This window comes from Simochromis diagramma, unplaced genomic scaffold (assembly GCF_900408965.1).
Source record: "Simochromis diagramma unplaced genomic scaffold, fSimDia1.1 OVJJ01000753.1, whole genome shotgun sequence".
Taxonomy (NCBI): Eukaryota; Metazoa; Chordata; class Actinopteri; order Cichliformes; family Cichlidae; genus Simochromis; species Simochromis diagramma.
Genome location: NW_024387523.1, coordinates 10,401,520 through 10,415,480, shown reverse-complemented (window position 1 = coordinate 10,415,480; position 13,961 = coordinate 10,401,520). Strand labels below are relative to the sequence as shown.

The 13,961-nt window shown below is 43.3% G+C and overlaps 1 protein-coding gene and 1 long non-coding RNA gene across 7 annotated transcripts in view; both read right to left on the bottom strand.

The window, feature by feature from the left end:
* The window catches only part of pag1 (phosphoprotein membrane anchor with glycosphingolipid microdomains 1), a 60,130-nt gene that overhangs the window by 15,257 nt on the left and 30,912 nt on the right, over positions 1–13,961 (bottom strand). For 4 of the 6 annotated variants that reach the window (XM_040020625.1, XM_040020629.1, XM_040020626.1 and 1 more), the window contains 3 exons: positions 8,410–8,445; positions 5,474–5,705; positions 3,412–3,469 (listed from right to left, as the gene is read on the bottom strand). In XM_040020625.1, the coding sequence (XP_039876559.1) occupies positions 3,412–3,469; positions 5,474–5,661 (246 nt within the window). In that variant the 5' untranslated portion in view covers positions 5,662–5,705; positions 8,410–8,445. The remainder of the gene's footprint in view (positions 1–3,411; positions 3,470–5,473; positions 5,706–8,409; positions 8,446–13,961) is intronic. The other 2 variants (XM_040020630.1, XM_040020627.1) reach the window with 2 other exon arrangements.
* LOC120726740 lies at positions 4,020–5,467 on the bottom strand. Its single transcript, XR_005694375.1, has 2 exons — positions 4,507–5,467; positions 4,020–4,368 (listed from the first exon to the last, which is right to left on the bottom strand). It is a non-coding gene; the product is annotated as an uncharacterized LOC120726740 (long non-coding RNA).

The following is a 13,961-nucleotide window of genomic DNA, read 5'->3' as shown; positions in this document are numbered from 1 at the left end:
TTAATCTTGTGTCATCCGTCCCAATGAGAATATCTTGTGTACACCACAGACGCAATAGCTCACAACTTCACCACCACTCAGGAATCACAGAGGAGTGTAACGCTGTTTTGTGACTCGGACATGTCATCTTTGTTCTTATTAACCCCAGGCAGTGACAAAAGAAGCGTAAAATAAAGCATAAAGTTATAATACTCTCCAAAAATGAAAGCTAAACAAGAACCAGCGTCACTCTGATCCAAGCCGTCAAGGACGATAATCACTGTAATTCTCTTTTTTTGCAAATTCTGTTACAATCCCATGACAATGTCTCATTAATTGCTCTCCCCAGACATTCACATTCTTTTACAGTTTCAACACAGCTAACATTAACATCTCCTTGCTGGTGTGTCAAATTATTTTTTTGTAGGTCACTAACTGTAAAAAATCTGAGTGACACAAAGTATTGACAGCACAGATTCAACAAGGTGCTGGAAACATTCCTCAGAGGTTTTGGTTGGACTTGTTTGCTGTACATCTGTGACGTGAATCTCCCGTTGCACTGGTTCCAGCGTCAAGAAACCAGTTTGAGATGATGTGAGATTTGTGACATGCTGTTATCCTGCTGGAAGCAGCCAACAGAAGCTAACTGTGGTCATAAAGAGATGGACAAGGTCAGCAACGACACTCAGGTAGGCTGCGGTGTTTAATCAATCCTCAGCCGGTACTACGATGTGTCCCAGGAAAATATTACACCACATCGCATCATTGTATCACCAGCCTGAAATGTTGAAACAAGGCAGGAGGAATCCATGGTTTCATGTTGCTTTCACCTTATTCTGACCCTACCATCCGAGTATCACATCAGCTACAGAGTCTTATAAAACCAGGTAATGTTTTACCAATCTTCTACTCTCCAATTTGGGTGAGCTGAGTAACGTACACTCAGCGTGGTCTTCTGCTGATGCAGGCTGGATGTGTTGTGTGTTTAGAGATGGGTTTCAGCATCCCTTCGTTGTAAGATATGAAGCGGCCATCCTCCTCTGACCTCGGGCATCGACCCAGAGGACTCACTCTCATCACCATCTGAGATGGTTGTGTGGGAAAATCCCCGCTGATCGGCAGTTTCAGAAATACTCAGACCAGCACGTCTGAAACCGACAATCATGCCAAAGTCACTGAACTCTTTCTTCCTCATTCTGATGCTCAGTTTGAACTTGAGCAGGTCGTCTCGGCTTGCTGCCTTGCTGTAATGTGACTGCCTGATTAGATATTTGCATTAATCAGCAACTGAACAGATTGAACGTGTTGATGTGTTTGTCCTACACTGTGTCGCAGACACTCTTTGCATTTGTGATCAAACTGATTGAGCAACTGCTAAACAATCACAGAGGCTGGTCTTTAATCCTCTTAGAACAAAACGGATCACTTTGCCCTGCTTCTGACGGACCTCCACGGGGTGCTTCCTGTATCTAAACTGACTTAAATACTAATTTTGGTTAATCTGCACCCTGTGAGTTTAAAACACTTGAACTCTCTAACGATGGGGAGAAACAGGAGGGACAGCGTTCACTGATGCTGGCTGCAGGAGAGACAGACAGATTGCAGCTCAGCGAGGAAGAGCTAATCTACTCAACCACGAAGACAAAAACCCCCATTTAACCTGTCAGGCTACGACACGGTCCGTCGTACAAATGGGTCCCTCTTGAAACAATTTGATCACCTGGCAATTGGGCTAATGCTTAAAGGTTGCAGTGAAGATATCAATCAAATGCAAAAAGGCTCTGAAGAACACACACACAAACGCATATAAACACACAAACTCCCAGAGGGGAAGTCAGAATAAGACAGTAAGTGGATGTCACTTAACCTGTGAAAGTTCGACATTTGTCACACTTAAGTGGTGCTTGGTTACTGAAGCATCAATATTATAGTAGTTTGTAATGACTACCTCTGCCCATTACACAGTCTTCAAAAGGACATAGCGGACGTTCGCCACGCATCATTATGAGCGTCGCATAGCACGGGGTAAAAGGTCAACTCTACAAATAATAATAATCTTTTGTTTTTCTTAATAGTATCCCTCTTATTTCTGTTTTAAGGCAGCACGACATTAAAATAAGTGACATGTGACGAGCAGGCAGTGGAGTTTCCCACGTGTTTTCTTAGCGGGAGAAACCACTTCCCCGTTGGCAGCCGTGAGCCGTTCAGAAACAACCTCTCGCTAACAACTGGAGGCTGTCAATCAGCAGGGAGGCTTTGTTCTCTGTATGTTTCTGTGTCAGCGTGATCGAAGTGGGTTACGACGCAAAGAGTCGGAGGGTGTGTTCTAGTGTCACAGGACGTCACGTAAGGGCGGAGATGTGTGTCAGTGTGCACGCGTGTGTTACTGAGGAGGCACGCAGCTAAACTCTATCCACAGCTCCACTTGCCGATCGCTCCAGCGCCTGACTAAAGATACACACTCTCCCACACTTGGACTAATGAGAAGAATATGCGTGGGTGCTTTTGTTTAAGGCTCTGAGTCGATATTTTGACAGCTTTTAAACCAAATGGCTGATCTTTGACTGCAAGAGCTGACGGTTTCTTAAACTTCCTGAAATCTGACCTGATGTATCTTTTAAAAAAACAATTATGTTTAGAGAAAATATTTGTTTATGCAAAAAAAAGTGCCTTTCAGTGTATGAGTGTAATCACACTATGATTAAGCCTGAAAACATTCAGCTGTTCGCTCTACTTGTTCTTCTTTCAGCTGCTCCCGTTAGGGGTCGCCACAGCGCATCGGCACCCTATCCCCAGCTTCCTCCCCTGTCACACCAGCCCTCTGCATGTCCTTCACTACATTCATGAATCTCCTCTGCGGTCTTGTTTTCCTCCTGCCTGTGAGCTCCATATTCAGCATCATCTCATCCAAATCATCTAAACTTTGTCTCCAAACCCTCATCTCTCTTCCATCTGCTCCCTACTCTTACAGACCACAATGCCGTCTGCGAACATCATAGAGACACGCCTGCCTGAATTCATTTAACAAAAACAAACTTTATCAACTTTTCATTCACTGTCATTAACCCCCTCCCCCAGGGGGTTGGTGTTAGCTGGTGCTGCAAAACAGCAAAGTGTGAAACCATTTTTGATTAGTTGTCTTTCAGAGGTAATACCCACAGACCTCAAATATCTGCCTTAGAGCTTCCTATGTTAAGGCTCAAATAATGGACCTTGCAGATTAAAAACCAAACCACAGAGAGGTTTTGCAAATAAACTGTGCCTTGAAGTCCTGCATACACGCCGCTTGACTTTTTAAAAATGTAACAGTGTTAGTATGCATCCTTGCTATTAAAAATAAATAAATAAAACATTATTATTTCATTCCTCTTCAGGACTGTAGCTTTGATATACTGAGAGAAAAGGCTGTGGAAACCTGAAGGAAAAACTCACTCCATTCACCAGGCTCTGATGATCTCCCGCTGGGTGTCCATTCACCGCTTTCTTCTGCCTGAAGAGAAGAAGAAAGGAGAGATGAGAAAACAGAGCAACACATCAAGTGTTAGAGCAGCCTGCACAGCTAAACACGGGGGCTCAGCTGTGCATGCAAAGAACTGTGAAAGCAAAGCGTGCCTCCAGATTAGGGACCAAAAACCTGTTTTATAATTGTACAACTCTTCCAAATATTATGCTTTCAACCCAACCATCAAATAAATATAAGAAAATTCTAATTTTGAACCTTTTGACAAATTAAAAAAACATAGAAATCAAATATTAATTTGCAAATATGAGTTTTATTTATTACATTTGTTGCTTTATAGCTTTTTTAAATAGCACTCCTTTTTCTTCTGTTAGGGTAATCTAAAATTAAATCAAACATTCAAACAAAAACAACTGAACTGGGATCAGTAAAATGTAATAACAACCATCACTAATAAATATTACATTCCTTCAGACACGCCTTTAACCTCCTAAGACCTGAACTCTTTCATGGAATGGCTTTATAAATTTCTCTTTGCTATTTGGGCTGATTGGGACCTGATGAATGTAAAAACAAAGAATTACCTGATTTGTTGTTTCTGAGAAAAATAAGATCCACATAAGAGGACATCTGTTTTAAATTTCGATAGAACAGTGGCAGTATAATGTCCTCGTCAGTGGACATCAGGCCCTTGTAGAGCAAAATTTAGTATTTTGGTCTAGACAACCCAAAATGTGATGTCCATATATGTGGAGGCCAGGTCCTAGGAGGTTAAGGCAGACCTGCTGTGAGCAGGTAAACCCTGTGAGGCTCAGTCTTCAGCCTGCTCAGAAACACTCCATTTCAGACATTTTTTTTCTACTCTGGCTCCCTGTGATGTCACTGAGAACAGATAATCTAACTGTGGGCATCTAAAGATAGACAACTGTCTATCTTTAGCTCCACCTCGAAACTCCTGTTCTAATCAGATGAAGAAGTTGCTCTAAAGGAGGAGGAGCTATGTCGAGGGACAAATAATGACTGCATGTATATGCACGTGCAACACTGCTTTCATGCTGCTGTGACACTTAGTTTTTCATTCACGGGTTAATCAAATTTGACTTTATGTCATAAAACAGGCTGCGGCGAGCTGATGCATATCTAACTGCATTATACTTGTTTCGAATGTTCTGCGCCTCTCATCTACATGAGAAGAAAAGTGACATCTTCTTTATTTACCTCTGCAAATCTGAAAACTTCAAAACCGGCCGCCTGCCAAACGTCTCCCTGCGGGACATTAACATTCAACTCAGCTCTCTGCAGGGCGAAGAAAAACTCATTTCTCTTAGCTCCTGGGGGCTACATATAAAAACAATTACAATCCCACACGTTGGAACCGCTGCGTAAGAGGTGGGCGTTTGTGTTGAATATACAGCCCGTCACGTCACGCCGCAAAGTAAATGCCTCATTAATCTCTTAGCCATTACTTCAGTGCAATCCCAATGAGACAAAACAAAGCTTTACGCACTATAGCGAAGTTCGCAGCTTAGACTCGTTAACATTAAATCTTCATTACGCGCTGGGCCGTTAAGTCGGTCAAATTAACTTTTAGTTTCAGTTGTGCTGCTTTATTTGGAGTCTGCTTGCATCAGCTCTTTACTGTGATTACACGAAAGGAAAGTTAAATGACAAGGAAACGTGTTTCTCTTTTATATATATAGATAGATGGGAGTGTGTACGGCTGCTTAGAGACAACACATGCTTCCATTCATAATTATTAATTAAATAATTATGGCCTACTACCCTAGAGGGCATTTTTAGTGTTACTCAGCAGCACTGCTCTGTACTGCTGCTGTACCTATAATTACTGTAGCTAAGAACAGCCTCTCAGGTATTTGTGCACTGTCTGCATTTCCCAGCAGAGCAGATCTGCTTTGGATAGCTGACACAGCAGGAAGTGAAGCTTTTTTTGATATGTGAGCGTGCCCTAACAGCGATGACAATAACACCAGTACACGGCATATATGGGTGTGTTTGCTTGGTGATGGCGCTCACCCCTGGCAGCTAGCGCAGAGCAGCAGCAGCACCGACACCAGCAGCAAAGCGGTGAGGATGCTGAGGGTGACGATCAAGATCAGCTGCCCGCTCCCCAGCCACGACGCCACACCAGTAGAAGCTGCCGTCCCCGACCCGACGACGCCTGCCTCCGGCCCCCACCACACTCCACTCAGCACCGGAGCCATGGCACATCACACTGTGGGGGAAGAGGACATCGGACTGGTACCAGCTGGGGAAACACGAGAAAAACAAAACTTTTTTTGCAGATGTGAAATTGCAATCACATTTAAACGGAAACAAAACTATTTATTTTTTACAGTTTTACCAGGAATGACGTATATTGTAGATTTTTTAATGTTTTTAAATGTGAAAAAAAACTTGTGCACGTTTTTTTTTTTAAACTTTTCAGCAGATACTGAGAGATCGCCGTTGGCTGAGGAGGAGCAACGTTTACTGAAGGATACAGTCAGCCAAACCGTGCAAGCTGTGCTCTGTTTGTTAGGAAAACATACTGAGAGGAGAATTTGAATTCAGCAGCCACCTTAAAGCTCTATCATGGAAACCTAAAGGCGAATCATGCTCGTCAGACAATCACTGTTTATAAACACCTTATGAATCTTTCAAACCCAGGTTGACTCGAATGCAGACAGAAACAGAAATAATGACTTTTTATTGTTTGCTATTATAAAGAAATCTGAAGTTTTCCAAAATATGACCTGCGGGCAAAAAACTGCTTCGCCAAGTGTCCACTGGGTGACGACTTCTTCTTTTCTTTTCTTTTTTTTTAATAAAATAGAGTGAAAATGTGTAACTTTAGATTTGAAAAGGTGAAAAAGGGACACTTTGCCACTACTGGGTTGGAACCTCCTTTGTTTTCTTCAACAATGTGCCAGAAACACTTCTCAGTGTTTGGTCCATGTTAACATGATGGCATCACACAGCTGCACATTTGTATATCCATGATGGGACTCTCCCACTCCGCCACATCCCAAAGGTGCTCTATTAGACTGAGATCTGGTGCCTGTGGGAAGCCATATGAATACAGTGAACTCATTGTCATGTTCAGCAACAGTCACCATCTGAGGATTATTTCCTTGTTATTGCGTGATGTAATGGAAGGTGATTATGATACACACCCTAAAAATATTCAACAATGCTTATGCTTTTCAAAGAAATGACACACCTTAATAGAGGAAACCCTCCATATTTCCTGGCTATGCTGCCCAGCACGCTGTGGGAAATGTTTTGATCTCAAATCTCATCTAAACTCCTTTAATATCAGCTCTAAAATGTAAAAATATGTTTGGCTTTCTTTGGTAGAAATACCAAACCTCTACACTCGCTTTTGTTTTGTCACTTTGACTGCACAGGTCAGCTGTCCCAATTCTTCATGTATAGATTCAACAAGATTTTGGTCCATGTTGACATGAGAGCTTCACACAGTTGCTGCAGATTTGTCGGCTGCACATCCACGACGAGAATCTCCTGTTCTACCTGAACCCAAAGAGGCTCTATCGGACTGCAATCTGATTACTCTGGAGGCATTTCCTCCCGCAGATCTGCCATTAACTGGTTATTTTCTCTTTTTCAGACCATTCTCTATAAACCCTAGAGGTGGCTGATAGATCAGCAATTTATGAAACACTCAGACCAACAACCATGTCACAATCAGCGTCACTGACATTACTTTTCCCCCCCATTGTGATGCTCAGTTTGAACTTCAGCCGGTCGTCTTGTTTACACATCTAAATGCACTGAGTTGCTGTCATGAGATTGGCACATTGGTACATTGAAATGCACATGTAAACTACTGGACTATTTTCTTAATTATCTGCGAGAGTGACTTTAAATAAGCTACTACACCAACGCCTAGTGGAACAGAGGACACCAGGTGCATTAGCTGTTTTGTGTCTTGGACACCTGTGAAGCTCCAACTACAGAGACGCATACTACAATAAATTAATTGCTGTTTTTGGCTAATTCATTTAGATTCTTTAACATTCCTTAGAAATATTTGAACTGCACACACTGACTAGACATGACCAGCAGGTGGCAGAAGCGAGCAGTGTGAGACCGCAGTGCAGACAGCGATCTGCCTCAGTCTGCTGCAGTGGCCCTCACAACAGTGCCTCCAACAACTGGTGTCTGGGCTCTGCGCACAGCATCAGAAACCTCATCACGTCTCCATCTAACAGCTAAAGTTGGGTTTAGCTGAACTGATGGAACCCCTGATTTTATCACGGATGATTTATGGGGGCTGTGTGGAGCTGCGGGTGAGTCACAAAAGGGTGGGGAGGGATTGTGAGCCTAAAATAATAAAAATAAATAAATGTGGAGAGGGTGGTTTGTATCCCACTGTGTGTGTGCAGGGAGGGGATGTCATGCACTCCCGTGACTAAGATAGAGAAATAGTTCAGGGCAGACAGTGTGGAGAAGGAGTGAAACCGCACAATGAAAAATGGGAGCGAAAATAAACCGCACACACTCTTTCTCCTTTCAGTCACAGCACAACAGAGAGCTACAGCAGACCTGGTGGCAAGTGGCAGTGACAAAAACATGACAACCTATTTTCCCTCGTCTTTTTTCTTGGAGAGCGCAGGAGCCAAACTCCTGTCTGGAGTGTATGTGTGTGCGAAGAATGTGTGTACTCTGTGCCGGCGGTGAAAAACTCCATTGTGTCTCTCTGCTCGCCTATGCTAATGTGACTGGGGAGTGTGGGAGCTGATGTAGCACTCGTCGTATTCGAGCAGCATGGAAGTTTTGTTTGCAAATCAGATGGAGCTGCAGAGCGCAGTTTTAATTTCTCCTTCATCTTCTTCAAGAAGACGCTGAGGAATTCCCGCCTTTGTCAGAAAGCCGATTGTGTTTATCCCTGTACAAAAACACACAGGTGCGCCTGGTACGAGACACCAACAGACTTAACAAAGCCTTACCTTGACACCTTGGATGATTAGTCAGGTCGGCCTTGCCTGGAAGAGAGCAGATAACAAAAAAGGGGGGGTTAAATGAGTTAATGTTATCATTGGAGGGTGGTGTTGTCCTGCGAGTGTGTGTGCGTGCACAGATGTAGGCTGGGCAGGCATGTGAGTGGGAGAGCAGCGAGGCTATTGAGTGTTTGTTTTTTAATGCCCGTAGCAAATACATATTGGACAACAGGCTGCTTGCAACCTCTCATGCACAAACACACACTAGCTGTATGCAGTACACACAATAAGCACAGCATCTTTCACACATGCGATGTATTGATCAGTCAGCCCATGTAACCGAGAAGATAATAACCAGGTGACATCATCACTCAACTGTGTCCCATAACATGTAACGTGCGCAGTATGCACTGCAGTATTTTACATTGTACACGTACAGGGTGCAGGTTCAGTTATACACTCTGATTTTGCTTGAAATGACTTAAAAATAGTCCGAATGCTTTGGGGTCCCCTGGGACAGTTACCTCACAGATGCCGTATCTGACCTCGCCTGAGAGGCTCGTGTCCAGGTGTCACTATCTGCCGCTGCGTGCCAGCTCGCCCGCGGCTCGCGCTGGCACTTAAACCAGAATAATTACCGGCTGCCACGGCGCTGCGTCGCCATGGCAACATTTCCTTCTACCCATCGCCGCTATTTATGGTGGTTGAGTGGAAAAAAGGGGGAGGAATAAATAAATAAATCTCCGCAGGGATGTTTTGTGAAAGAAACTCGTAGGAGATCACGAGCCTGTAACTGGTGGTTTTGGCGTGTTCAGCTCGGTAGGGTATCCTGCTCGACTCATTTTAGCTTCTGTGGATCAAAACTAATCCTGGAACCACTAAGCCAAACTTCTGAAATGTCCTTCAGTGCTTCAGTGTGTCATGGCAGATTTCAGGCGGTGTTTTCTTGAAAAAGTCAGCAACAGGTTGTAAGGATAGTTTGAGGTTTGAGGAATGAAAGACAGTTCAGACCTCTGTTTTGGTATGCGTGAGTGGTGTGTCAGGAGTGTTAACCAGCCTCCAGACACATGTAAGCAAACCCCACTTTAACACTTAACTTTGGATTTCTCAGATAAGATTTTTCAGTATGACAGGAGCATAAAATTAAAAATACGAAAAGCAAAACACAATAACACAATAGTTTGAAAAGTTCTGAATGTATCCTAGTAAAACGTTACAGGGGTGTAGCCTGAGGTCATCTTTAACTGTCATTTAAATTTGGCTTACATACACCAAGGTCTTCAAGGTCACGAGTGATTTCCCTCAGAAACCAAAGGACGCTGCACACATGCGTAACTGCACCTTGTCAATAACAAAGCAGTGAAAGGACAAAGTGTACTCTGTCTATTTTACTCTATATTGGACCATAAATTACAAAATAAACATCATACTGAATGAAATGAATCTTAAAACCAGTAAATGAGACCATGACCTCACCATGAGCCTGTCTACTGAGGTCATAGATCGAGTGATGAGTAGGAGCATTTTCTCATAGACTTCTATACAATCGACACTTTTCCCCAACCAAAGCAGTCACCCCCTGCTGGCCATTAGAAAGACTGCAGATAGCAAGTTTACAACATAAATATAAAACGCCTTTAAGGCACTCCTTCACTCACTTATACAGTCTTAATATTTAGACTTAGAGTAAATTCCTGGCACATGAGGCCATTCCCATACTTTCCACCATTCCAAGGCACCAAACTCTCTCTGCAAAAGAGTTACATTTATCATCTTACTCCCAGAGCAAAAGAAGTTGGATACCACTTTGGGTACCCTGCCGTGTACAAAATATGCGTAGAATAAACCATCCGCTCTGTCATCAAAGCATACTTTTCTTTCCTTAATGCTTCATAAACACTACACATTAAAGCTCCGAGTATCTTTTTCACAGCGGAAAGCTCTCCACAGGCCACCGTTATGTGATACAAGACTTCAAGCCAAGGACTACAACTGTGCTTTCTTTTGCTGTCACTCTTCTTTCTCCAAGCGCTCCCTGGCTTTGATGAAAGAAAGCAGAAGCCTTGGAACGGAGACAATCAGTGTGGATGTCTTCTGTTTACAGAAAATAACTGACTGGAAAAGTCATTTTAGAAGGAATATGTTTGGAAATTCGAAGGTTAAAACCCAAATTTTACCCTCACCCAGCTGTCCACACACACTGAGACCTGACATAATCATAAGACAGACCACTGCAGGACTTTATATGCAAGACACCAGAGCCAAAAAGCCACAGCATCTAATCTGAGCCGTGCTGCTCTACAGGAAGAGCGTTTCCCTGACTCTGAGTGTCGGTGTGTGGGAGTTTTGTCTACTGGACAGGTCACTGGCTAGAAGGGAAATGCAGAGAAGAAAAATTAGCATCCACAGGCGAAAGCGGCGCTTCGGTTTCCACGTATACTCTCGCAGCACGTGTGACACCTCCCTCTGCAGGGTCCTCTGGGTGCACGCAGATGGGGAAGGTTTACAGCTGGATGTCTGCAGCGAAATGAGCCCAGGGAAAGCTTCTGAAAGGACAGCCAGAGGCATTTCCACAATAATAAATAATCGAGTTTTCGGGAGAGAAAGAGCCTCCACTTTCTTCAAGAAGTCGTGCTCGTGTGGAGCTCTGCAGGAAGCCCCAAGTAACCTTTCTAACATCATAAAAGGAGCTAGAGAGGGGTTTATTGCAAACAATGAGGACTTCTGCTTCTGAACATCATTCTCCACTGATGGGAGGGGGGGGGTCATTATGCAGAATCCATCTTTACAATAGGAGTATATAAAAAAGACGATAATTTTCGGTGACCTTTCTGACCAGTAGGATTACAACAATGCACTTTGGGGCAGGGGCTAAACATAATCCAAAGATATATATATATAAATTTTAACTATGAGAATACAGTTGGTGTGGGAATCACAGAGTAAAGCCCCATTCCTACAGGATTAGTATCCCCAGGGGACTTCATGTGATTTAGAAATTACCCCTAACGTCTGTGCTTCGTGCAGCACATTTGCACGGGAAAAAACAAAGGCTGCATTTTACTCAGATTTACTGACATCTGTGTTTGCTACCCACAGACTCTAATCTGATATGAACAGGCTGCCACATAATAGCTTTTAAACATGCTGAATGCTGCCTTGCACGTCTGCCTGCATAGTGCCACACGCCCTCCTCCTGCCATCCAAACTTTAATTTCATGGAGCAGTCACACCAGATTATGATCACCGGTAGCTTTCACAGCTAATAGACGTTGCTAGAGGTAAGTAACGCTATGCAAATACTGCAAAACATAATAATTAACATAAGCATGTTTTTTAAACATCTGGCACATTCCAATGGCAGTGATTTAAATCAAACTGTTTTAATTGTGCAGATGTGAACACGGTAGTCACACTTTGAAGGAGGTGGTCTGTGGCCCGTTCCAAATAAAAACTGATGGTTAGAACATGATCTGAACCTGATTTATGCTGCAAGTCTGAGCTAAACGTGGTATACAGACACACTCAAAAAAAGGGATTCTTCACCCAAAAGTAGCAGCTGGAGCTTTTCTATGTAAAGTTATGCAACTGTATGGTTTTCCTCCAGGTCCTACGTGTAATTAATGACTCTAAATTAGCTGTAGGTGTAAGGCACTTAAGTCTATAAAATGTCATTAAGCGATATACATAAATATTTCTCATTCCATTCCTGCTGTATAATACACTGTCTGTGCATTAATGTTAGTCCACTTCAGTAATCTGGGCATTTGATTTGCTCTGACTTGCTGTCCACGTTTTTTTCCCGTGTGAGTTTTGTCCTCGCTTACTTTCAGTTCATCCCATCCTCATTCACTTGATAAGCACTGATAAGAGGAGTCACAGAGACTCTGCTAAGTCAAATCCCTTTGGAGCGCCTTCATGATTTAATAAAAAACGTCGATACTTCGTGCCAGTGTATCGATTATTCAGCTCTAAGAGGATGTGATGCGACATTGCCGTGTTTCTTTTGTCTCACTCCTGCAATACTGTGTTTACCAAATGTGCTCTAAAGCCATCTCGATAAAGTGGAAAGCAGCAATATGCTTGCAATGCCTTCCTTTGCTGGCATAATAGCATCAGAGTAATGTGGACATGGTTAAGGGAAACTGATGACCTCCTAGTCTTCCCAATCAGTGCAAATGACATTTGCATGCACGCACACACACATTAGTATACAGAAGCACACATAGGCAGCATTATCATGATAAACACAGAGATGCATGCAGACACTCCTGCAGGCTGTGTGAAAGCAGAAAAAAAAATGCTCCATGAAATCCAAACACACTACTGAGCATCTTGTGACTTGACCGGAGGGCCATTTGCTCGGTGGAGGGGGTGAGATAGATGGGGGAGGGGAGGAGAAGGATGGGGGACTGATGTCAAGGGTTAAGAATTGAAGATGAAAAAGGGAAAAAGAAGCAAAACAAGTGTACGGTGTAGAAAAAAGAAAAAGATGTAGAAAAACCACAGCTACTAGAAGAAATAAAGAAGGGGGAGGAGTAAAATAAAAGCCGAGACAAAAATACATGGCGAGAAAAAGCAGAAAGACCGCATAGGCAAGCAGTAGTTCACTGTGACACACACACACCCATCCCCAGAGAGGGTAGATGAAATACAACTCCCCGACAGGATGCAGTGCAACAAGGGACCCTGCCCCTGACTGAGACAATGCAATTAAATGCACGCACACATGCACAGAAACGCTTGCAGGTGCTGCAGGATCTGCTTACTCAAATCCATCACTGCAACTGAAGAAACCGTCAAGTTTCAGTTCAGGAAAGTGTGTGTGTGTGTGTGTGTGTGTGTGTGTGTGTGTGTGTGTGTGTGTGTGTGTGTGTGTGCGTGTGTGTGTGTGTGTGTGCGCGTGCAATCCAGGCCTCGCACAGTCTAACTCACTGATCGCTGCATACGCCCGCATGAGCCAAAGCAATGGTGCGTCCCCATGAAAACAGGTGCTTGCGATCAAGAGACATAAGAGTGTTGCCATGGCAACACCAGCCATCCTAAGGGTTAATGGTTTTAGTCTGAGAAATTGATCTATCCTCCCTAAATGGGGAAATTGAAACTGCATAATTTAGCAAGGCTGCCTCATTTTCTCTCTCTCATATTACAAATTTGCGTGCGTGCGTGCGTGTGTGTTTGTTATAGATTCACCCACAAGATGACGACCCTCCTTCTTACAAGATGCAGTAACTATATCTACTGGCGGTAGCATTCACAATCATTTCCCACCGGGGACATGTAAGTGAAATATGAAGCATGTAAACGTTTTGTAATGATCCAAAGAGATTAAAGGAAATGCACAAAGGTGCAAAACCAACCAATCTTACATCGTCTAAGTCCACAGGGTTACATTTACACATATATCTTCTTTTTTAACTTTCTTATACAGAATCTTAAGAAAAAAGGGGGCTAATTTTAACAGTTCACTGCCAACTCCCTTCTTCCTGAATCCCAAACAGCTGCAGGGCTACAGAAACAGCAACATGTGTCTTAAGCTTTCACCAGAAATGACACATCTT